This window comes from Moschus berezovskii, chromosome 26, assembly GCF_049115385.1.
Source record: "Moschus berezovskii isolate FMDL1 chromosome 26, NW_MosBer_1.0, whole genome shotgun sequence".
Taxonomy (NCBI): Eukaryota; Metazoa; Chordata; class Mammalia; order Artiodactyla; family Moschidae; genus Moschus; species Moschus berezovskii.
In genome coordinates, this window is record NC_142485.1 from 44107256 (window position 1) to 44131131 (window position 23876).

The 23876-nt window shown below is 48.4% G+C and overlaps 1 protein-coding gene across 1 annotated transcript in view; it reads right to left on the bottom strand.

The window, feature by feature from the left end:
• DLGAP2 (DLG associated protein 2) overlaps positions 1-23876 on the bottom strand; it is a 690510-nt gene that overhangs the window by 264204 nt on the left and 402430 nt on the right. The window contains exon 4 of the mRNA XM_088832602.1: positions 13687-13719. Coding sequence (XP_088688728.1) covers positions 13687-13719 — 33 coding nt within the window. The remainder of the gene's footprint in view (positions 1-13686; positions 13720-23876) is intronic.

Here is a 23876-nt window from a genome sequence, read left to right on the forward strand (position 1 = left end):
CCGTTTTCTATTTCAAGCCTGGTAAGAGAGGCTTCTGCATCAGCCTGTGCTGCTGTGTGGACAGGCAGGTGTGAGGCGGCAAGGCAACCAGGCCACAGGACCCAGTGCTCAGAGGCGCTTCGGCCACAGGCGGACTCGACAGCAGTGACCAGATGAAGCCGCCACTGTCCTGCCTCAGCGTGGGGTCCAGGGCGACCCAGGAGTGTGATTTATGGAACATTCCTCTGGCACGCAGGGCACAAATCTATCATTGTGTCTTTCTTCTTTATTTCAGATTCTCTGCCACAAGCTAGATAGCTCAGGAATCAGTGCTGCTGCTCTGCCTACCCAAGCTGCATTTACTCAACTGAGACCCAGGGGTGGGGACCACGTGACCTTCTGAGACTTCTTCCCTATCCTTCATCTTATGATCACATTATACACATTAAACAAGAGATGCTCTGTGTCCCCGCTCAGGAAGACGGCAGACCCCGGTGCGGTAGTCAGGTGGCTCTGAACTCAGTCTGAGGCTCTCAGGGATCATGTGTGCCTGGGCTGGCAACTTCACCACTGCACTTCTGATGATCAGTAAGGAATAATCAGAGAATAGCGGAGAGCTGTGAAATGCTGAACCCAATGCAGAGAGCAGCAAGCACGCAGCCGTGCCTGCTACAGGTAGCACTGCTGTGTTGGGAAGGACCATGAAGAATATTTAATAAAAGCTCCCTAATGAAGAAATTAGAGAAGTATGAAGCATACTTAAGTCAGTACATTAAGAGCGAGGGAATTTCTTCTCTCCTCTTACTAGTATGAATGTTAGGTATGTAATTCTTAGGTTTAATTGAGCTGGACCACTATTAAAACAAAAAATAGATAAATTTTAAAAATTACCCCAGAAAGTGAATCCAAAGTCACTCATCTTATGTTTCTGTGCAAGTGACCTGTGGTTATATTCACGTGTGTGTGTGTTCATTCCAGCACACTGACATTTGGGGAGAGCAGGGCTACTATTTTAAATCATCTTATCTCTTATACACATTACAGTGTAATTTAAGGATGCATTTTCCATGTAAGAAAAATCTGACAAATGCAACTTAAGAAGTGATAAACATACAATGACGTTAGGCTGAGACATCATAGCATTCTAAATGATTTTATCATAAAGCTGTTATTTAGATTGACAAGACTCTCAATGAAAAATGGTTATAGAATGACTCAGGTTTTGAACTGATTTCAAAATCGGAAGGAATATTAATAAGTATATAGCCAGTTGCTCAAACAGTTCGCTGTAGGCACTAAACTACAGAAAATTCATTTAAAATTTCCTATTTGGAATTATACATCAATGCCATTCTTGCCACACTCTTTGAACAGAATCCCATTTTCCTCGCTGGGAATTCTACAAAAAGTTATCTTAATTTAACATGCAGTATATATTCCAGTTCGTTAAAAACAGCTTCTGAGTTGAGGAATTCATATTGGCTAGAGAATTCGGATTAAATTCAAATTCAAACTGATGTTTTCATGCAGTAAACTGCCCGGGCTGCCGGGAGCCAGGTGGCCTTCTCTGCACATCAGCCAGCAGCGAGCCTGACCCCCGGGCAGGCCCCCACCCCGCCGCCCCGGCCCCTGCCCCGCGCTCCCAGGCACTCCGCACCAGGAGCAGAGGGCCCGTAGATCGCAGACTCCCTCAGCGTCGCCGATGGCAAGGGGAGCTGCGAGCCCAGACAGGCAGGGCGGCACCGGCAGTCTCCTGGATCCCCGGTCTTCCGGAGACGCTGGGGTGGGGGCGGTGCCTATGTCCCCGAGCCCGTAAGCGGCAGGTGGGCGTTTCCTGCCTGGCCAGCGACCGCGGCCCCAGGGCTGGGGGTGAGTCTTCATGGTCCAGGTGAAGGCCCGTCTACAAACTGAGGACCACATCCAGACAAACAAAACTCGCTCTCAGCAGCCATCTGGCAGTACAGTTTCTCTGTCTTATTGCAGACGTTGGCCCTGAGTAGGGGTTCAGGAGCTGGCAGGACCAAGGTTAGTTCCCAGGGGTCAAGCGTATTTTGTCGGAGATCCGAGGTGGAGATGGGCACACAAAGTGTTGAAATGTTAACAGACTGTGGGTCTTCCTTCCAGGCTCCCAGGCCCACGGCTCTTTTCACCGTTTTGTGGTCATAAATCTCTAAGAGAAATTGATGAAGACTATGTCCTTCTGCCCGGAAGCAGACACAGATGCTCAAAGTTCTGCACATGGTTGCAGAACCTTTGCACACCTATGGCTCATGGGCCCCCAGAAGAGCTGTATGAAAAGCCTGCAGCTTGATATGGAAAGTTGCTCATGATTCCTGTCTTACAGACCCTTCAAATCCTAACACCATGGTCCCCAAGCCTTTGTCCCCTTTCAGGGTCCAGCTCACCACTGGTCTCAGATGCTGTCCCCAAGTCCACTGCTGGACATTTGATTATTCCTTCCACAGCTGAAACTATTTGCTGCTTCTCTGGCACCATCGTAATGGAGAGTTACCAATGTTATGGCATTTACCTGAGTGTGTGCCTTTCTTTCCAATAGATGTCATTTGTCCCCTAGCTGATGTCCTCATACATCACAGACCCTCTAAATGCGCCAATTCACAGGCGTGGCCTGTACTCCAGATCTGAAACAAGTGCTGATTGTACACATAGCCATTCAAATTCAATTATGTCACGTTTTACCTAAAATGATGATATTCTAATTACTTCTTAAATCTGATTACATAACTTTCTTGTTTTTGCTTCACAATACCTAAGTAACTGTTTTAGGATTTGAGAAAAAGGAGCATACTGAAATCACTCTAATGTTATTGTTCAAAACCAATAAGAAGTGGGCCTATTAAAGGAGTGATACCAGGTCAGCGTCCTACATTTAAGCCAATCAATCAGCTTGCTCCGTCGTCATGTGGCGTCTGTGTCAGAGCTGAGCCCCGCCTCAGTGTGGTGCCAATTACCCCTCTGTGCAGAGCCCACTTGGGGTGTACTGCAAAGACAGTACACCCCCCAACTAATCACTCCTAGGAAGACCCGAGTGGAAATTTGTTTTAGTCAGGGTCACTGAGCATTTTTCAGAAGCCGCCACATCCTACTCTTCTCCCACCCTGGACCCCTCCCGGACCAAAAGCCAAGGACGGTGAGGTCTGGAGGAGTGATGGAAGAGCCACTTGGGTGCTGATTCTTCCCTGCTATCCTCTCAAGCCTTTGAGAGCATCAGGACAGAGGTTGGGAACTCCTCTGGTGAAGGCCCCTGAGGAATCCGCTGGTGACCGACAGTGAGGGACCCTGCCTGAGCCCACAGGTGTCTGCTGCCCTGCACAGGGTGTTGACCAGGTGCTGACCAGGCATCATGGGGCGGGACAGGTCCCTCTGACCAGCTCTCTCTCCTGTCGAGGAAGGCAAACTGTTCTGGCAGACGGATATGGAAGGTTTCTATAGCTACCTTTTACAGGAGTCCTAAGATGTAAAAAATTAAATAGAAAGATTCTCTCTCTCATCCTCTATTCTCTCCTTACCCTGAGCAGCCTATCTACCATAGGAGCCAAATTTTACCTGATGCGAAGAGCTGACTCATTGGAAAAGACCCTGATGCTGAGAAAGATTGAGGGCAGGAGGAGAAGGGGACAACAGAGGATGAGATGGTTGGATGGCATCATCGACTCGATGGACATGGGTTTGGGTGGACTCTGGGAGTTGGTGATGGACAGGGAGGCCTGGTGTGCTGCGGTTCATGGGCTCACAAAGAGTTGGACACGACTGAGCGACTGAAGTGAACTGCACTGGGAATAGTAAAATTGTTTACTACAATTGTAGTAAAATTATTTTACTATACCTGTTTCATCATCATAGTTACAGCCATTGGTTTATTTATAGCTACTTATTACAACTGCCACTTTGTCAGTGTTTCTTTAGAGGTACAACTATCTCCCCATCTTGTATTGCCCCAATACCTAGAACGATACCTGACAACTAGACAAAGAATAAAAACGCCGAAATGGAATAACCAACAACTGAGCAAAAAAGTAAATAAAATAGATATACACGTCAATGAGTCCCTACACATGCCAGGGACCATGCTAGCCACTACAATCTTAAAATTGCCTTCGAACGTAGATACTGTTCTACCCATTTTGCGGATGAAGGGTTTGGTCTCAGTGAAGTTACAAAATTTGTTCAAGGTCTACAGGTTCTAAGGGGTGAAAGCCTGATTTGTTTCAAAACCAGTTTAGTTCTAATCTTGTATTCCTAATTTATACTCTCTCCCCTCTTCACACATTTTTATTTTGTACATTTATCATTAGTTTAATTTATTAATTAGCCTGGCAATAGTTAAGTCTGCCTAAACTGCCATTGGTTTCATAAAGAGGTAGAGGATTCATGAACTTGAATACCAGGAAGTGTCCTAGACCCAATTCTGAACAATTTGTTCCCATCTGCCTTTGTCGCCACACATCTCACAGTAAGACACTGGGTTTCACTAAACTGAAGCCACTGATGTGTAACGTCATGAAAACCAATCTGATGTCCATGCAGAGTATCTAGAAAATAGAACGAGACATTAGAAGCTAAGAGCTCTCTCTGTAGACGCGTGTGTGTGTGTGCAGACACACAACTGGGAAACTCCCCAGCTGCGAACAGCAGGTCCACAGGGTCAGCCTCCACCAACAGGAAGAAGCTGGACCACCAGCCCCTGATTCCTGGCCCCACTCTCCTGTCCCTGGAGGTAGACACTGTTTCTCTCCAGGAAAGTGAGCAACTTTGGATATAAGGCAAGAGCCAAAAAGGCATGTATTTCAACAACTATTTTTAAGGGCAGAGCCAACGATTTTGTATCCTGTTAGTCAATGAAATTCAGATGATCAATAGTCACATTCATCAAAGGCTCTCCCTTGCCCACTGCGTAGCCTACTTTTCTTTCCATTTCTCGTCTCAGAGAAACACGCCCCAGCGCGCTCAACGCTCCTAACTGCTCCCTTCATTACACACAGCTGGGCCTCTCTGACACTCCTGATCCTGCTCAGGCTACACAGCCCCCGCCTACACATCATTTCCCGTGTTGGTGAGACGAGGCCACTCAACGTTTAAGAAACAAAACACCCATGGTCCACAGGCAGGGCGGGGGCGGGGGGAGCACTCATGGTCAACAGAGAGCAGAGCTGCAGGGAAGATAGTGTGTCCACAGTGGGAAGGGAGAGGCCTTTCGAAGAGGGAAACACGGGAAAGAGAAGTGGAAGAAATCTACCACCTGTAGCACGCCCGAGGGCCAGGCCTTTCCTGAGAATGCGCGCCAGCCAGGAAAGCAGTCACCTCCACCCACGTTCTCTCACAGGACCCCTCAGGGATCCCACGAAGGGAGAATCGCTGTTAGTTCACGATGTTTAGGATACCGAGCCAGACATCGAATTTGCTTTCTTGGTTCCAAGACCACTTGTCTGTCTGTGACACCACAGCAACTGTTCTCTTTTTAAAGCACTTGCAAGCATTTTGCTAACTTGTAAGTCCATAGCCTGAATTCTGGGTCATTTGATCACAAGACTGGTTGGGGAAGAACACAGAAATTCTATGTTGGAAAGTTTACCTCCAAGGTCATTCTACACTGATAGATACTGGGAAGACTCAATAATTTGCTATTCATAACATTGGTAATGAGATGTAACAATCAGAGAGAAAAGCAAAATTATGAATATATATTATTAATAAAAAACAAGGGATTCAGCGAGAAGGGTTTCTCATCTCTGTCAGTCAGTTAAAAACAAGTAACTCCTAAAACCCAGCCAAACCTGTAAACACAAACTTGGACAAGTATTGGAGAAAGGTCAACTGTTCGACCCTGACTTCAAGTCATATCTTCTGTGAATCTCTTATGTCAGACACTGTGGACCGTGATGGATAGTCTTTCCAGCACATTCTCAGAGCTCAGAGGATGCGGTCGAGCTTGGAATGCCTCCAGCTTTCCTTCCCAGCACCTAGTGCAGGGTCCTGGGACTCAGTCACTGCCTGTGAAATGCAGGCAGGAAAAGGAAGCAAAGCCAAGAGGAAGGCAAGCATGACGGCACAGCGCAGTCACCAGAGAGGGGCAGACGGCGCGGGGGAGCGCAGGCCGTGGTCCCGGAGCCCTGGAGGCTGAGCCATGACTCCGGCGCCTGCCAGGCCTCCTCCTCACCTCCGTTCATCTGAGACGTGTCTCCTGGCTGGCAGGGCCTTGCTGCTGCTCTGGGGACCCACTGGAGAAGGCGGACTCCAAGGCTGGCGGTACCAGGATGGTCACTGAGCCCCGAGTCTACTCCGCCCAAAGGTCCAAGACACAGACGCTTCCCTGTCTTTGACAACATCTCAGCACTTGGCACCCGGCACCTCCGAATGAGATTCCCAAAGGGTTCTCACGACGTTTGCCGATGTACAGTTCAAAACTCAGGCTCAGAAAATCACAGGAAAAGAGGTGGAGAGTGGAGATAATGCACCCTCTGCATGGATTCATTCTCAGGGAACACAAACACTCACTTCTCTCTTCTCTGGAGCTTGAGAAGATGGAAAGAATTTTCTTGAGGACACTGAAATCTCATCAGATCAACCAAAAGGCAACCTAAATGGGGGACATTTTATCCATGGATCCTGAGGTAATATGAACAAGATTCAAATTTTAAAACAATGTTCGTGCATTCCCGATGGCAACATTCTAACAGGGAAGATGAATGTCAGAGCCTGCCCTCATGTTAAATTTCTTCTTATCCATCCTTCCCAGTATTGCAGGGTGGTTTATTACCAATTACTAGGAATACTTCTGATCTGACTCTTCTCAGCATTCAAGCATATATATTCCATGTGCGCGTTCACCTCCAAAACATGCTTCAGAAAGCAACAAACTGGCATAAGTTTACTGGCAAGAAAACAGACAGTACTTTATCTACACATAGTAAACTTAAAATCTGATATTTAAATTATCCAGTGACTAGAAACACAGAATATTTATTTATTCCTTGATCAAAGTAATGAGGTAAAATTCTTTCAGTGCCAGCTGAATGCCTAAAACTCAGATATTGCATAATCTAAAAAAAAAAGAAATTTGCAAATTAGGGTTCATTTGTGCATTTTACATCATTCTGCATAAATGCAGAATTGTGACAGTCTCAGACACCAGATGGTATGTGCAATTCATACCCATTTTCAGTCTGTTCAATTACACGTAATGGCTGTGGCTTCACCTCTGAGTCAAGGTGTAGCGTATACAACTGCCTTGGTTGACAATAAGACCAGACATCCTAACGGTCAGGAACACGGGCTCGTGGTTGGCACAGGTGAAGCGACAGGGCTCCCGTGCTCAAAGCGCCGACAGACCAGCGCTCAGCTCCGGGTCTGACACGCACTGAGCTGCAGCAGGAACCCCGAGAGGAAGGAGGCGAGGAAGGCTGAGAGCAAGCACAGCAGGGCACAGAAGCATCCAGAGGGTGAGTGTCTGCAGGTGACGAAGAGCGCCCAGAGCACTGGCCAGGGAGATGGAGCACCAGCTAGTCCCTGAAGGCCTTTCTGGACGTTTCTACATTTAATACAAATATATCGTAAGTCTCACTTTCCTGTACACATGAAACTAAGCTCCACTGAGATAACAAATGCCAACCAGTCCTGTATGCCCCATGATCTCCCTCCCTGCTCATCTCTCTCACACACACAGAGTCCCCACCAGCCCTGCTCCAGCCTGTCTGTGCACTCTTGCAGTTCTGTGTTAGGATGTAAGACCAGAATCCAGAGGGTCCATGTGTTAACTCACGGCCCCAGGGAGGGAAGGCAGAGACGCTCTGCTGAGAGAGTGTGGTCCAAGGAATGTCTGCTCCTCTGGAGCCAAGAGGGTCCTGGACTCCTGCAAGCATTTCCAATAAAAGCTCATACCGTTTGGGCAAGCATGTGCCGTGGCCACAGAGCCACAGCACAGAAGGACTGAGGTCAAGAAGAAGACTAAACCTTGACCTTGGCAAGAAATATCTTCCTTCAGCAAGCAACAGACAGGGCTCCCAGCAGGGATGCTGGGTGCCTCGGAAACACCCTGGATCCTCTGCTCTCCCTGGGGACCAGCTCCCTCCTGCAAGATTCTGCTCAAAAATTGAGGCAAAGGTTTCCCATCGGATTCTGGATCTGTCAGTTTCTCGTTGTAATCCTCTTTTTCTTGCTTCTTTTTTGCATATTTGAGTCAGTTCAGTTTTAGCTTCTAAGAACTATAACTTTTTATCGTTAAATAACTTTACTGATGTGTAAGAACACCTGAATTGCTTTTCTAATGTATTCTGCGTTATCTGAGCCCTTTAGTCTCTCCCCTCCACCCTCTCGTCTCATGTATTCTGTGTTACCTGCGCCTCCCCACCCCTCCGCCCTCTCTCTCCTCTTCTGGTGAGCTTTCTGCCGCATGCGTGGCATCTTCCTCACTCCCTCTGTTTTCTCAGAAATGGCTGGTTATCAGTCCATTTAGCATCAGTCCTTATGATTGAAGCCTCCTCGTCATCGTGGTCTGTGTCTTCTCGCTGGCTATATTTAAGATCACGTGTTCAGCTCGCATGTTCTGTAGCCTCCCTTTATAAGATGTGGGCATGCCTGATTTTATTGTCTTCAACACTGGGAGTCTGTGGATCAACAGGCAAGACCTGCTGCTTCAGTTCTGGGAAAACCTCAGCCTTTCCTTCGAGAGCAAAGCCCCATGTCTCCCTTCTCCCGAACCTCTCACCTAACTCCAGACGCGTGCTGTGCTTCTCGCAGCCCTTCCCTGCACCTGCATTCTTGTTTCATGTCTCCCTCACATGTCTGTGCGGAGCTCTAGCTGATGGCCTCATATCACTTTCCTAGGCACCTCTTCTCTTTTCAGCTCTGTCAAATCCACTTACAACATACGGACATGGCAGTGAATTTCAATGACATTTCTTGTTTCTAGACACACTGTTTTTATAATCTGTCCTTGTTTCCATACCAGATAGTACCTTAACTCTGCTCTCTTTTCCTTTTGAAAATCTATTTAGTAATTTTAAACCTACCCAGCACCTCTGCAAATCTGTTGATTCTCATCCTTCTATCAGGTTTTCTCACCCTGAAGTTTCTTTATACGACATGTAATATTTCACTGTATGTTTATCTAAAATGAGCGTTATTTTTAAGTGGAGGAGGAGTTCCTGGAGCCCCATTTTGTCAAAGATCTTGCAGATAATTTGTGATTGGAATCGGCCACAGCAGTCAGGCTTGGACAGAATCCTAAATGCTTCTGCTTCTAGAAAAATGTTCACATTAGTTTCACCACATGGACCTCTGACTCAGCTCGTGGAAATTCAGATCTCACATCCGTGCCTGGAGTGTGCGTACCATTGGTAACCATGTTCTACCCATGGCATGGGAATGTGATAAGCTTCATTCAGTGCTTTCTCGGGCGGATGTTCTCCAGGCCTTCTCTCACAAACGGGGAAGCTCAATGGGCTTCTGGGTTCACTCCCGGGGCTCAGCCCCAGCATCCCTCCCTGTCATCCCTACCCCTGCGCCTCCAGCCTGAGGTGTGATACGCCTCTCCTCTGCCCGCCTCCCATCCTTTTGGGGCTCACTGCTCAGGGGCCACTGCCTCGGGACTCATGCCCACCCTCCGCTTTACAATCCACCCTAATTCTCAGGACCTAAGCAATTCCTGTGCTTTCTTTCATTCCAGTTCAACCGCGTGCTGAAAGCAAACGTTGATAAAATCATGCAGTGACTTTATGTCTGTAGTGGGGATGGGCTGTCATCCATGCTTCTATGTCCCCACCATAAACTTTTATGAGGAACAGTATTCTCTGTCTTACCCTAGGCAGTGTTTTCTGATTTCCACGATAACACAAGCCATTTTAAGGTCCTGGAAGATGGATAGGTTGGAGCAGGGTTCTGTTTTCTCTCACAAATTAGGTGAATTCTTCAGTTCCTAAGCAACACGAATTTTTTCTAGAGTGCCTGACGCATGTGGAGAACTAATAAATGGTGGTTATCTTCCACTAACCATCCAAGAAGAGCAATCAGAAGAAAATAATTTTTATCTAAAGCATACAATTAAAAAACTATGATCTCAGAACCAGAGGGGCACTGGTTGTTTGTATTTGAGAACTGACGCCCCCATTTCTATGGACGAGGGTGGGGGCTGGGAGGGGGCGGAGAATGCTTCTTCTTTCTGAACCTCTGATGCCCAGTTTTCTAAAAGCAACCTTATTATTTTCCCTAATTGTTGAGAGGCCTTAAAATCTCAGGATGACACACTCTCAATTAAGGTATAAAAATAGTGTGGAAATTTCCATCGTTTATAGTCACTAGTAGGGAAAATCTTGAATATTTGCATTAAAAAAAATCAAGAACATAATACTACAAATACAGGGAAAATTCTTTTTTGTTTGTTTGTTTTTACTCAGGGTTTATGAAGAGAGAAGAGGTATTTTGGACTCATTCTATTTATAATAAAACACTGAAGTGTATATGTTTGTCCAAAATTCCAGTAGCAGTATGCAATTTCTGTTTTTAAATGATCAAAGTAAAAAAATATTCAGATTTAGAAAGAAAATCTCTCACTTCAAACTTTTTGAGAGTTCCATTTTTAACCTTAATCTTGTTTTTGGATTGGCATTTCTACAAACAACATTTTCCCAGTGATCCGATGTATATGCCACCACAAATGGTCCACTGCTTTGAAGTGATCATCTTAAGGCCTCTATCACTGAAAAATCTTTCTTTCTAAAATCCATCATAACGTTTTTGTAGCACATTCCTGCATGCCAGATTTATATCATAACAGCCTATTTCATTCCATAGTTTTAATTGGGTTAAATGACATAAATATAAGACACTGTCATTACATTAGAGTGGATTTCAAGTAAGTTCTCCTCAACCCTGCCAGGCATCAGGATCTGTCTTCCCACGTCAGAAAATCTCTTAGGAAGGAGAGCAGGTTGAACCACAGAGTGTAAACAAATAGACAAGTCCATGAACAGATGGCTATGGTCCCACCACAGTCCACAATTTTCTTGGTGGTCTTGTTAATAAGCAAGCAGTAACATGCATCTGTCAATGATGTTTGAAACCAGCATATACCTTAAATCATCTCCCTGTATTACAGTGATGGGTTATATCATACAAAACCTTCAGAGAGTCTTTCACTGTCAAGGAAACTTTAGAAGGTAACCTTGCTGTAGGACATCCAGTTACTTCCAAGGTCTAAATGACAACAGGAACCACTAGGAAAATGACACAAGTTGAGATGGTCTAATTTATTAAATTGAATAGAAAATTATGTCAACAAATAAGACTGCTCTTAGTAAATTTTAAACTTTTTCTTTTTTTGGAATGGGTCCCCATTCTGGGTAGAAAGGAGGATTCCAATAAATAACAATAAATTCCATTAAACATCCTCATCTCAGAAAAACACAGTCATCCAAATTTCAGAAGCCTTGCGATGTAGAGAGTGTAAGCAACTGGCATGTTGAAACTGTGATCTGCATTTCATACACAACTAAACTGTCACGGTCTCTGGAAAGCAGGCCTCCGCAGTGCAGGAACCCACAACCTCAAAGTCCTGAGGTCCCCAGCCTCCCCCAGCTTGGTTCCCAGTCCGACTGGCATGACAGATACTATCATCTGAGGCAACGCCAACTATTCAATCTGGAACCAGAACTGCTCTCTCCCAGAGAACTCATCATTAAAATGCAAATAGGTGTTTCCCACTTGACTGGTTTAGTGGTGAAATGCTGTTCACAGCCCCGACAAGAAAGGGAGCTCCATCAATTGATGCCTTAACCTTCCGGGTGTGATGAGTGCATGGGCCCAGATCTGAGCCCGACATCCTGCCGCCAGCCGCTGGCTCTGATCCTCGCTCTGCAGCAGGCTTACAACTTAACTGATAGAAGCTGCTGAAGAAATTACGAACAAAAAAGCTGATTTCAGATTCTGCTCACTGCACCCAGCCAGCCCTCACTCAGACTAATTACTTAAATGATTTAAAAATGTATGAATATTCATATGATCGTGCTTTTCAAAAAATAAAGCACAGCTGAGGCCGTGCCAACCAATCTTTCCTGCTCTCTGGTGTGGAGCAAACCCACTTGCGTGTCTGAAACCCTGAAATGACTGTGAGAGGGGAGGAGTCCTGCAAGGGGTCAGCCCTGGTCCCATGGCCACCTGGCTGCAGCCTGAGACCACCCTGACCCTCAGAGCCCCTCTGGCTGGGATGACTGGGGTCACTCTCACACCAAGTAAAGCTGGACTCTGATTAAACATCCACAAGCCCATGTGCCCCAGAACAAGGACAGATGCGTCTCCCCTCCCCCAACAGGGCCCCTGCTGGGCTGACAGCACTGCTGACCTGGACCTCAGGCAGGAGGACATAGCCGCGAGCTCAGCCTGGTCAGGCAGGCCCGGGTCTGAGTGTAGAGCTGGGCCTCTGCCTGAACCTGGGCCTGGCTCCACCATGCTCTGCTGCCGGTCAGCCAGGGCTCGTCCACTCCATCCTGCCCCCTGGGCATCCATGGAAACACCAACACCCCTCGACCTAGCCTGGATTCCAGACGACACGCATGCCTGAATCAGCGCTTCACCCTTCCCTGTGTGTCAGGCTCCGCTGACTCCACTCACCCGCAACAACCCCACGCACACACCATCAGCCCACGGAACACAGATGGCGGCTCACAGCAACATGGAGAGCGAAACTCAGCACGGGTTTGCAGACACCACCATGTACAACAGCTTCATGCTTCAAGACTCCTGCAGTGTGTGTGGCACACACTTCCACAAAAAGCGGGGGCGCAGGGGACAAGAGGATTAGACGGGAGGCCCGGGCATGGACTTGGCCCCTGTGGGGACGACAGCAAGAAGCTGAGACAACAGGAAAAGACACAGGACACATTGGAGAACTCCATCTGTCACCCCCACACACCCCAGGACACTCACAACCCCCAGGACCCCTGACCCCCCCAGGACCCCTGGCATCTCCGAGGTTCCCACATCACACAGATGAAACCCGCTCCCAACAGTCATCCGGAAGCAGCTGCCCCGGGACCTTAAACCCGGAATGTTGTTTGACCCTGGAAACACCAGGGCCCAGATTTCACGTTTCCGTAACAGTGAAGCTTAAGACATCAGCATCTGAGCTAACCGCAGCTCTGTGTGTCACGACATGATCCTCAAACAGCACAGGAACAGTTCCCAACAGCCCACAAAATCCAGGTAGTACAGTGCTTGATGGAATTTTCAAGTTAACCCCTTGCTCACTCTTTTTTCAACTTGTGGGCAGACACCTTCTTGGTGGCGTGATCCCATGTGTGGATGGAAGCTCCGTGGTGGGGACACGCCACATGATGCTGGGGGTGCCGCTGCTCGGACCCCACCCTCTCGGCTTCCGACCCTGACAACCAGGAAGGAAGGGCTCCCAGAGGCCTGTTGCACACCAGTTAATTTTCTAAAGCCCATAAAAACATGTTCAAACATTTCTGAATCCACATCCGAGTGCTGTGGTCTGGGAGCAATGCCAGTTCTCCGGAGACGAGCACCTCCCACCCAGTGCCTGTCCCGTGCTCGGTTCTGATTCTTCTCCTCACTTTTTCCATCAAACACTGCAGAGACCAGGCTAAGGATCTGTAGCCTGCCTCCAGTGGGCTCCACAGTGTCCACCACAGGACAGGGTGTGCCCACCCGAGGCTCAGGGACAAGGGCACTCACCTTCCGGCTCTCCGCAGAGGGTGCACTGTGACTCTGCAAACAGAACAGAGAGAGACGTCGGTCAGTCCCGGCTCAGCCACAGACTCAGATTCAGTGGCAGCCTGACAGGCAGGCTTGCAACCCGGCCGCCCCAGCAGGACGATCGGCTCTGACCTTGCATCTCAGCAGGTTTTATTGTAAAGAAACCACTGTTGCAGGTGTTTCACATGATACAGTTTTTAAATGACAGCGACTGTGTCATCTGCATCTGCACACACTAAACACACGTTCACAGTTGTACGTGACTCATATTACTCAGCTGAAATAACAGCAATATATTTATCACTTAATTCTATTTATTTATTTATTTTCCCTCCCCTCCCGAAGTGTAGGGCTTTCTGAGGCTTCAGTGTCCAGAGCTAAGATCTGCTTGCTGGCATCTAAGGGCAGTACTGGATGTCAGGGTGATGCTGGCCTACCAGAACGAGTTGGGAAGTGTTCTTCCTTCCGATGTGGTCTATAAGTGTTTATACAGGATTGCTATTCTTCTTTAAATGTTTTCTCCCAGTTTTATTGATATGTAATTGATATATAACATCGTATTAGTTCGAGGTATATAGCATAATGATGTATGTATACACTGCAGAATAATTAGCACAGTAAGTTAATATCTATCACCTCACAGAGTTACAATTTATTTTCTTGTATCACTTAATTTTAATATTGAAAACTTTACTTTGATTACAACTCTGTTAGACCTCTCAAGCACAAATAATTATGAGCAAATGTATAAGGCTGTGCTTCAGTAAAAACACTCAGATGGACAAGTACCGAGCGCTCACAAAGCAGGTCCACAACTGGGTACCAGGCTCTGCGGGAGGTCCCAGGACCCCTGGGGACACCGCCGCGGGCTGCACCTTAGCAGGAGCCAGGCACCTGTGGCACAGTGGAGGTGGGGCTGCGGGGCCGTCCCCTCAGACCCTGCACAGAGGGCCTCCTTTTCCAGAAGAGCCGTAGCCTGGACAGCAGAGCCAGCTGCACACAGGACTCCCAGTCCTGGGGTCTCTCCCCATCCCCTTCCCTCCAAATCCAGGCCCAGGGGAAAGCCCCGCAGGGCAGATATAACATCCCCTCCCCAAACAGAGGCCAAGGACCCACCGTGAAGGAGCCCACCCTCCCCAGCTCACCAGGAGCTCCTGCATCCCACCCTCTGCACGCTGCACACACTCAGCTGCTCCGTGTAGGTGGGGTGCCGGGAGCCAGCGAGGGAAATCCTACCCGTGGCAAAGGTCAATTGGGGAAGAGGCCTGATGGGCAAAGGCTAGTCAGGTCTTGAGGAACCCCCTGGACTTACCCAAGCATCTACCCCAAAGAAAACTGGAGTCTGACTGCCTTACTATCTTACACCTCTTATCAAGTCCTCTAATACTTACGGGGGCTTCCCCCCAACCACCTTTCTCTGAAAATATTAATTCAGAGCTGTAGTTAAAAAGTTCTCCTCGGCTTAATAGGAGTGTTCCAACCCAAGCCCCTCTGATAGCTTTCTAACTTGCATGACAAGTTTATCCAGGCTCTTACAACTACGAATGTGACTGTTTACAGCCTCCCAGCCATGCAAGGACAGAAAGCCTAATATTCTAAAATACAGGAATTTGTTGAAGAAGTTAAAATCATTAGAATAGTACTAAAAAAGATTTCGTTGTTGAATCAATGGTTGCTGCAAAGCTTCCTCTATCTATTGTATCCTTGGAAATATATTAATCATATATAGAGAAAATAAGTAGTAGCCTTTGATTTAACCACATTAGATCTTAAGTTAATAAATTCCTTTCTTGTAGCTCACTACACCCTTGCCTTATAGGAATGTAACTTTGTCATGTGTCTTTGGAGAATAGCCCCTGACTTTAGGAAAATCACCTTAAAAGAATATAAGCCTTTTTCTAGCTAACTAACCTTTGTTAGGAGAGAGGGCCATAAACTGTTAGCAGGCCTCCTGGCCAGAAGATGATGTAAACCACCCAAAACTTTTATATATCACGAGACATACAAAAATGAGCCCTGATCCTGATAAGGGTCAAGACTGCTGACCCCGCGTGATTTTGGTGTGACTCTATACCTCCCTTTCTCTATTTTTTATGTGCACAGCTTAGGGTACAAAAGCAGCACTGGAAAATAAAGTTTTGGGCCTTGCTCACTGAAGCTTGGTCTCCCCGTGTCGTTCTTTCTCTTTTTCCGTCCTTTTCTCTATTCTCCTTTTTCTGGTTGAGATCCTTGGAGCGCTGGGCCCTCTGCGTTTACTTATCTGCCTGGGCTTCTAAGACCCACTAGAGGGGGTGCCCTGGTGGGGTGCCACCAGTGATTCGAGAGGGCGCCTGCGGCCTACGTAAACAGAGCAAACCCCGTGCTGGGGTTTTATTGGTTTCCTGCGTAAACCAAGGAATCATCAGCCTCTCTCTCTCTTGCTGACGCCGAAGCCGTTCATCCCGAGGATACCCTGGGTCCATATCGAGGCAGGTCCCTGATAGTGGGGCCACCAGCTCCACCTGCATTTAGGGGCATCCCAGGCCCCAGGATCTCTTGTCACCATGACAAGGGTCCAGGTGGCCCGTCTGTAGGGAGGGGAGGTCACCATTGGGAGCTGATGGTGGGGCGGGGGAGGGGCAGCCACAGGGCAGAGGGCTTCATGCCCAGCCCCACCCTCGAGCCTGACCCACTCTGCCCCTGCTGCCTTGGAAGGGACCAAACAACACCAGGTTTCTACTTGGTACAAGAATCGTGCAATGATAACTGAATTTGCATCAAAACTGACCCACAAATTCAAGACATTCTCAGTGAACTTCATTTCCATCCAGGTGATTATGTTGTATGTGTTCAAAACTATCCCACAAGTTGAAACCACAGTAACAGCACGATGCTGATGACGATGGTGGTGGCTCAGTAACTGACAGCCTCAGGGAATTCAGATTCTGTGGACCAAAGATCATTCTTTGGTTCAAAGAAGAAGAAGTGGGGAGACGGTATTAGTTGAGCCCGTGGCATATTAACTTCTCCAGAACACAAGTCTTAAGCAAATGCCATTTCAAATTCGACTATTAATGCATCTAGGCCTTAGCCTTTAAAGAATCATTTCCAGCAAGATCATAAGAATCCGTCATCCGTGTGTCACACCCAGGACATGCAGTGGCTAGTCCAGCACTGTGTGCACATCTGACAAGTTCTTCTCCTAAAGGTCCAGCATGGCCTTCTGCCACGAGCCGCAGGCACTGGTAACAGAAGGCAGTGAGGGCCCAGCATGTTCAGCAAATGCCTCCCGGGGCAGCCAGCCCAAGTCAGGGTAAACAGCTCCTAGAGCACCTGAACCCCCATGAGCTGGAGGGAACACCCGGACACCAGGAGCGCTGAGCCTGTGTGAGTGGGCACGCTGGTCAGGGCTGATCCTCATCACCAGGGTTGTGACCTCCAGATGTTACCATCTCACCATCAGAAAGACACGCCAGAATAACAACTGACTCCGGATGGTGACCCAAGTGGACGGCGGGTCGTGGACCTCACTGTGATGTCACCCACTCTGAACTTCAACACTTGCTGCCTCTCTGAGCACCTCAGAGTCGTGGCTCTGGGACCCCCTACCCAGGGACCCCTACCACGTGTCTGGGTACAAGGGCCCGCGACACAGGGACAGCAGCCCCACCAGTGCTGGGGATTCGCCGGCAGCTGGACGCACAGGGTGGATGCACACACTCAGCAGCGCGGGCACACACTTAGAGCTTGTCCTGCTTGGGGGTCCTGCCTGAGCTCGCAGAGAAGTAGCTGATGTAACACAGACATCTCCCAAGCAGCAGCAGGGAGGCTCAGGAGCGGGAGGTCCACACACAAGGTGTATCCCCTCCCAAGGGGCGGGTACATGGGCTTGACAGGATCCTGGACACAGTCAGCTCAAAGGACGCCCCCGTGAGAACACTGACACTTCCAGAAACAGATGGAAGACCACTGAGTCCACAGCTCCTGTAAATTCCCTGTCACCTGACAGGAATATCTGCGTCCCAATTACACCCCATCCTGTCCTGCACCCTGGGTACAGACAGGAGAAAGGCGGCCTTAGAGAGGCCGATGTGGTTAATGTCACAGAGGCTGGACAACGTGCGGTGAACAGCAGCAGCTCGGAGGAGCGGAAACCATGGCTAGGCTGTGGGAAGCTTCCCAGAACTGACTTAGGGGGTGAACGGTAGCACTGGGGCTTCCCTGGCCAGGGGCAGGGAGGGAGAGAGGCACCAGGCCCAGGCCCTGAGGCCCCCGCGTGGGAAGTTGTAGGAGAGGCTGCAGCTCTGGAGGGAGCGGGATGCTCAGGGCTCATGTCGCAGCAATGAGTGGACTTGGGGTGAGCAGGTGTGGCTCACGGGGGCTTTCGGGGGTCATTTTTACCAAATAAGAGGGGCCGTCAGTGTCTGAGATCTGGGACCTTCCTCTCCTTCCCAGGGCTCAGTTGGCAGCAGGAGGAGCCATGGCAGAGAGAGAAACTGGGCTCATTGGTCTAAACCGTGAAGCATCTTAACCGAGGCAGTTGGGGAGGGGCAGGACGGTCCAGGGATGAAGGGAGGATGGAGGAGGGTGGAGACGGTGAGCTGGCGCCAGGTGATGCGACAGAAGGGCTGCAGCCCGGACCCCTGACCATGGGCTCAAGGGGCCTAGACCCTGGGGCTGCTGGGTTGCTAATGGGCTTCATGTCACTCAGGATTTGCTGTAAAGCAACCACAGCCAAATGTGGATGCAGATACGGCCACTCAGGTGGGAGCTTCCCTTGACTTGGGGCTGCGAGGTCTGTGAAGGCCCTGACCCTCCAGCTTGGTTTCCCATCTGGTCCTTGTCTAAAGGGTGGGTTGTGGTGCTGCTAAAGTGGATTGAACACGCACAGACCAGGCACTGACTGGGGCTTTGTGGGTGAGGTTCTGGCCCCATGTTCCCAGGCTTCTGCCTCCTTGTGCTCAGACACATCCCCAAGCCCTGCACCAGCTGATCACATCCTGGAATCCCATGACAGGAAAGGTGGGATCCCGTGGGCCCATGGGATTCTGTCTGTGTTATCACCTTCTTCCCCAGAGACCCCTGGTAAAGACTGCGGCAGTGATGAGGGAATAAACGTGATGCGTTGTGAGTTCATCATCATTAGTGCAGAGTCTCATTTAAATTCATTGACGACTACTGTGGACATGAATTTGAGTGAACTCCGAGAGTTGGTGATGGACAGGGAGGCCTGGCGTGCTGTGATTCATGGGGTCGCGGAGAGTCGGACACGACTGAGCGACTGAACTGAACTGAACACTCATTTATGCTAATTGACATGAGAGAGAGAAATCTGTCCCCCCTCCAGGCACACCCCGGAGAACTTGCCTGTGCCCACGCTGAAGGTCTGGCCTGCTGGAGCTAGTTCGCTCTCCTGTGCTGGAGCTAGTTCGCTCTCATTCTTCCGCGGAGAGGGGCACCGGTATGAACCCAGAAAGTGTTCTGCGGTGGAGCTGCTTGTCTCAGGCATGTGAGTAAGTCCGTCACCTCCCTCTTCTCCCACCTCCCCGCCCTTCTCATGAGGTGACCCAGGGGTGAGCTGACAGCAGCTCTCCAGGGAGCCCCGGGGGTACAGCTGACGCTCAGGAGCCCTGCAGGTGCCCTGCCAAGCTCGCTGGCACCTGCGAGACCACCAGGGCTGCCGGCAAAGCCGACTTCAAGATCACTGAGAACAGGGCAGCCCTGTCCTGAGGCTTCTTCCCATCAGTGCTCCATCAGCAAGAAGCAGAAGGGGTCCCAGGACTCCAAGCAGGCGGTCGGCGGGGGGCAGGGCGCAGGGCACCCACTGCAGCAGATAAGGGTGACCTGGGGGACCAGAGCTGGGGGCGTGGTCTGAGTCAGGGGCGTGGCCTGAGGGGTTGTGTGACCTGAGCTGCTGGTGAAGCCTGAGCTGAGGCGTGGCCTGACTGGGGGGCGTGACCTGAGCCAGGGCGTGGCCTGGGGAGAGGAGTGGCCTGGATTGGGGGAGTGGCCTGAGATGGAGGGCGTGGCCCGGCTGGACGGGAGCGTGGCCTCAGAGGGCTGGGCCGTGGGCTGTGCCAACCATACTCATTGACTGTGCCTGTGCCCAGTCTGCCTTCGCTCCCACTGGCCGGGAGTGAAGGGGAGGCGGACCCTTCGTCCCAAAGCGTCAGGGCAGCCGGGAGTCAGGACACAGGATGCTCCATGTGATCTCACGGGGAGGAGGTCCACAGAAAGAGCCCCGCAGGCAAAACACCCCTCGAATAGAACCAGGCATGCTCCCCAGACATGCAGGGGGCACAGTGATATGGCGCTCACTTACCCGTGCACTTGGGGTGATGCTGTGTGACTCAGGACAACATGGCTACATGGCAAAACATGGAGCAGCTGTATGATGACACAACTATGTGCCGATATGACAACGCGATATGACAACAGGACAGACACACTTACATGCAGGCATGACATGGCTGTATGACACCACTACATGGTAACACACATAACATACATAACGACAAAACTATAGACAATAGATGCTCGATGACAGCATGATTATAAGACAGCACAACTTATAATAACATGACAAAAGGACAGCATGACTCTATGGTCACACAGGACAGGTCACAGCATGACCCTACAATGACATCGTGGTATATAATAATATGACTGTACGACAACAGGACTATTTGAGAATATCACCTGACAAAATATAATAGCTCAAGAAACCTGACTATTCATCAACAAGGAAATGTGAATAAATCATAATTTGCTCATTCTATGAAATCTTGTGTACTAAAATGGAAAAACTTTGAAACATTAAAAAACAGAGAGTCAACGGTTGAACACTGCATCTCATTTCCAATTATGAAAGCGCTGTCTTTAATATCATTCAACAAATATGTATAGAGAGCCTACTGGGTGTGAGAATTTATGCTGGGTGGTAGGCACTGATAATATTACACTGTGACACATGGTTCTGTGTATTCATAAATGTATGGGGAAGCCTAGAATGGTAAAGAGATTTCACCAGAAGTTATTTCTAAGTAATAGCAGTGTATAGCAGGAGGCTGGTCCTAGCGGTTAGGTGGGAGACAGGATGAACTGAGTTCTTGGTGAATGTGTGTGAATCTGTAATGGGAAAGGCACTCTTTAAAATGCACACAGGTTAAGAATAAAGGAAAACAATATTTCTGACACAAAGTCCATCTATAAATATTAGCTGTTAATATTACCATCATCTGATTTTGTCTTTGTTCCAATTTCAAATACACAGGACATAATTTGTCTATCAAAAGGGGAGCAGTGGATTCTATCCCCAGGGCTGGTCCAGCAGTGAATGACGTCATCATGTAAATCCTCCCCCCAAACCTCACACATACTGATCAATCACCGAATGTTAGGAGTGCCCGGGGTTGGCAAGAATGACCTGGGTTTGGCAGGAGGAGTAGGACTTGTCTGGATGGTGGAACCCTTTTGGGGAAGGATAGCATATGTCTCTGGGGAAGGAATCACCACACACGTTTGTTTCTAATAATTTTCAAAATATTTTGTCAAGAAGATGACTTCTATGTGTTGTGTCTCACCTGCTTGGGAGCCACATCACCTGTGAGCTCACACCTCTGCTTACCCCTTTCCAGCTGTCAATGCCCCCACCCCAATGCCATGGTTGACTTTGGAATGTTTCTGGGGAGCTGACCTACCCTCCACGGCAGCTTGATTTAAGGAAGTTAAATGATTTCTTAGAATCTCTCAGGAAAAACAGGGTCCTAAGATTATTCAACCAAGGTCCGTCTAGTCAAGGCTATGGTTTTTCCCGTGGTCATGTATGGATGTGAGAGTTGGACTGTGAAGAAAGCTGATCGCCGAAGAATTGATGCTTTTGAACTGTGGTGCTGGAGAAGACTCTTGAGAGTCCCTTGGACTGCAAGGAGGTCAAACCAGTCCATTCTAGAGGAGATCAATCCTAGGTGTTCATTGGAAGGACTGATGTTAAGCTGAAACTCCAATACTTTAGCCACCTCATGCGACGAGGTGACTCACTGGAAAATACTCTGATGCTGGGAGGGATTGGGGGCAGGAGGAGATGGGGACGACCGAGAATGAGATGGCTGGATGGCATCACTGACTCTGTGGACATGAGTTTGAGTGAACTCTGGGAATTGGTGATGGACAGGGAGGCCTGGCATGCTGTGATTCATGGGGTCGCAAAGAGTTGGACACGACTGAGCGACTGAACTGACTGAAGATTATTCAATTCAAATGCATGCTCACTGCCAGGCAGAGATGCGCTGGGACTCAAAGTGATCCAAGAGTAAGTGTTCCCAGTGTAGCACTGCCAGGCCACTCTATTTTCACATCATTTTCATCCATGAATTCAATGCTGCTTAGGACTGCAACCTCATTAATTCCCAGGACTACTGGATGCAAGTGACCAGATTATTTTTCTTTTTTAAAATTAATTTTTATGAAGAATATTTGCTTTACAATGTTGTGGTAGTTTCTGCTGTACAGCGAACCGAGATAGATATATGTATGAATATATCCCCTCTTTTTTGGATTTCTTTCCATTTAGGTCACCACAGAGCCCTGGGCAGAGTTCTCTGAGCTGCACAGTAGGTCCTCATCTGTTATATACTTTATACATGGTATCAGTAGTGTATGTATAAACTTCTTTCATTTAGCCCGGAAGACAGATGCCCAAAGAGATGAAGGCATTCTTCTCTGACTGATAGTGTGGGCAAGCTGGCCATAAGGACCAGGGATCTATTAATATTTCTGGGTGACAGACGCTCCTGAGACACAGCCATGACACCTAAGGATTCTGGACATGGGAGGCTCCTGCCATTTCCTTTCTCAGCACTGACCAAATACTCAAGGGTGCAAGCAGTCCTCTCCCATCAACCCCACTGTCCTCACAGAAATGGCATGAAGATGCTATGCTAAACTTAATTTCTTGTTTTCTGAGAAGCTGCCCCAGTTCAGTCTCTTCAATATCACAAGCTGCCACAACAACCTCTCTCCTAAAAGCATGACGTCCCCCAGGCCCTGCTCTTGACCCATTGCTTGTCTCACTTTTCAAGGCTTCTTTGGGTGTGTTCACTTAATTACACGACTTGAAGGACGTGTCATGTATGCTGACGACATGCTCCAAGATCAAATGCACAGGCCCAGAGCTGCTGATGCTGAAGGCCCCCTGGTCCCCCAGGTGCCTGCTTCCAGTAGAGATGCCACTCCCACCATCTGGACCTGGACAGCCTCCTGTGTTTGCCTCCTACCCACATCCACCCCATCGCTGCACCAAAGTCCTCATGCTAGTCATGCTGTCACCTCTGCCCCGTCTGTCATCACATCTCGCACCCCTCTGAGGACCAGCCTCAATCAACACACCCCACTGACCAGGTGCCCCGAGGCGAACAAGATACCTCTTCCTATGGGCCCTGAGGGTCTTTACACTTCAGTCAGTGGTTTAGGGGGGCTGTCTCCCCTCTAGCTGGGCTGTGCAGAGTCCACAGCTGGGCATTCCTTGCACTCATACCAGGTATTTCTCAGAATTAGAAGAGTCTTTGAAAATGGAGATTCCATTCCTCATTTGAAGAGGAAATCTCCTCAAGGTTTACACTATACTATAATCAATCCCTATTCATCAATCTAACAGTATAAGGTGACATTCCTTATGTAGTTTGTGCCTGCCACACCAACTACATTTACATAAATATTTAGTCATTCATCTAATATCTCTCCATAGGAACCTAGTCACAAATACATGTACACACATGTATACATGCATACCTAAATATATGAGTATGTATATGAACGCAAATATGTGTAACTATATAATATATAAATACAAACATAAACACATACATTTTTATACACATGTAATTATATAAATGCTTCTACTGGCTGTATGCCTTCTGTGCTCTGATTGGCACAGACACAGAGATGGACACATACACACACACGCATGCATGTGTTTGCACTGGGAATCCTTGTGATGTAGAATGGCACATTCATAGGTGCTCATAAGCATTTAATGACACTTTGAGAAATAGATGTTCAATCAAATGCCATATCTATTTCTGATAATCTCACGCAGAAAATAAATATTAGCCTCGTGGGACTTGACCTATTTTATCATTGTCAAACTAAAGGAAATTTGTATGAAATACCGAAAGAACCCAATAGTCTGA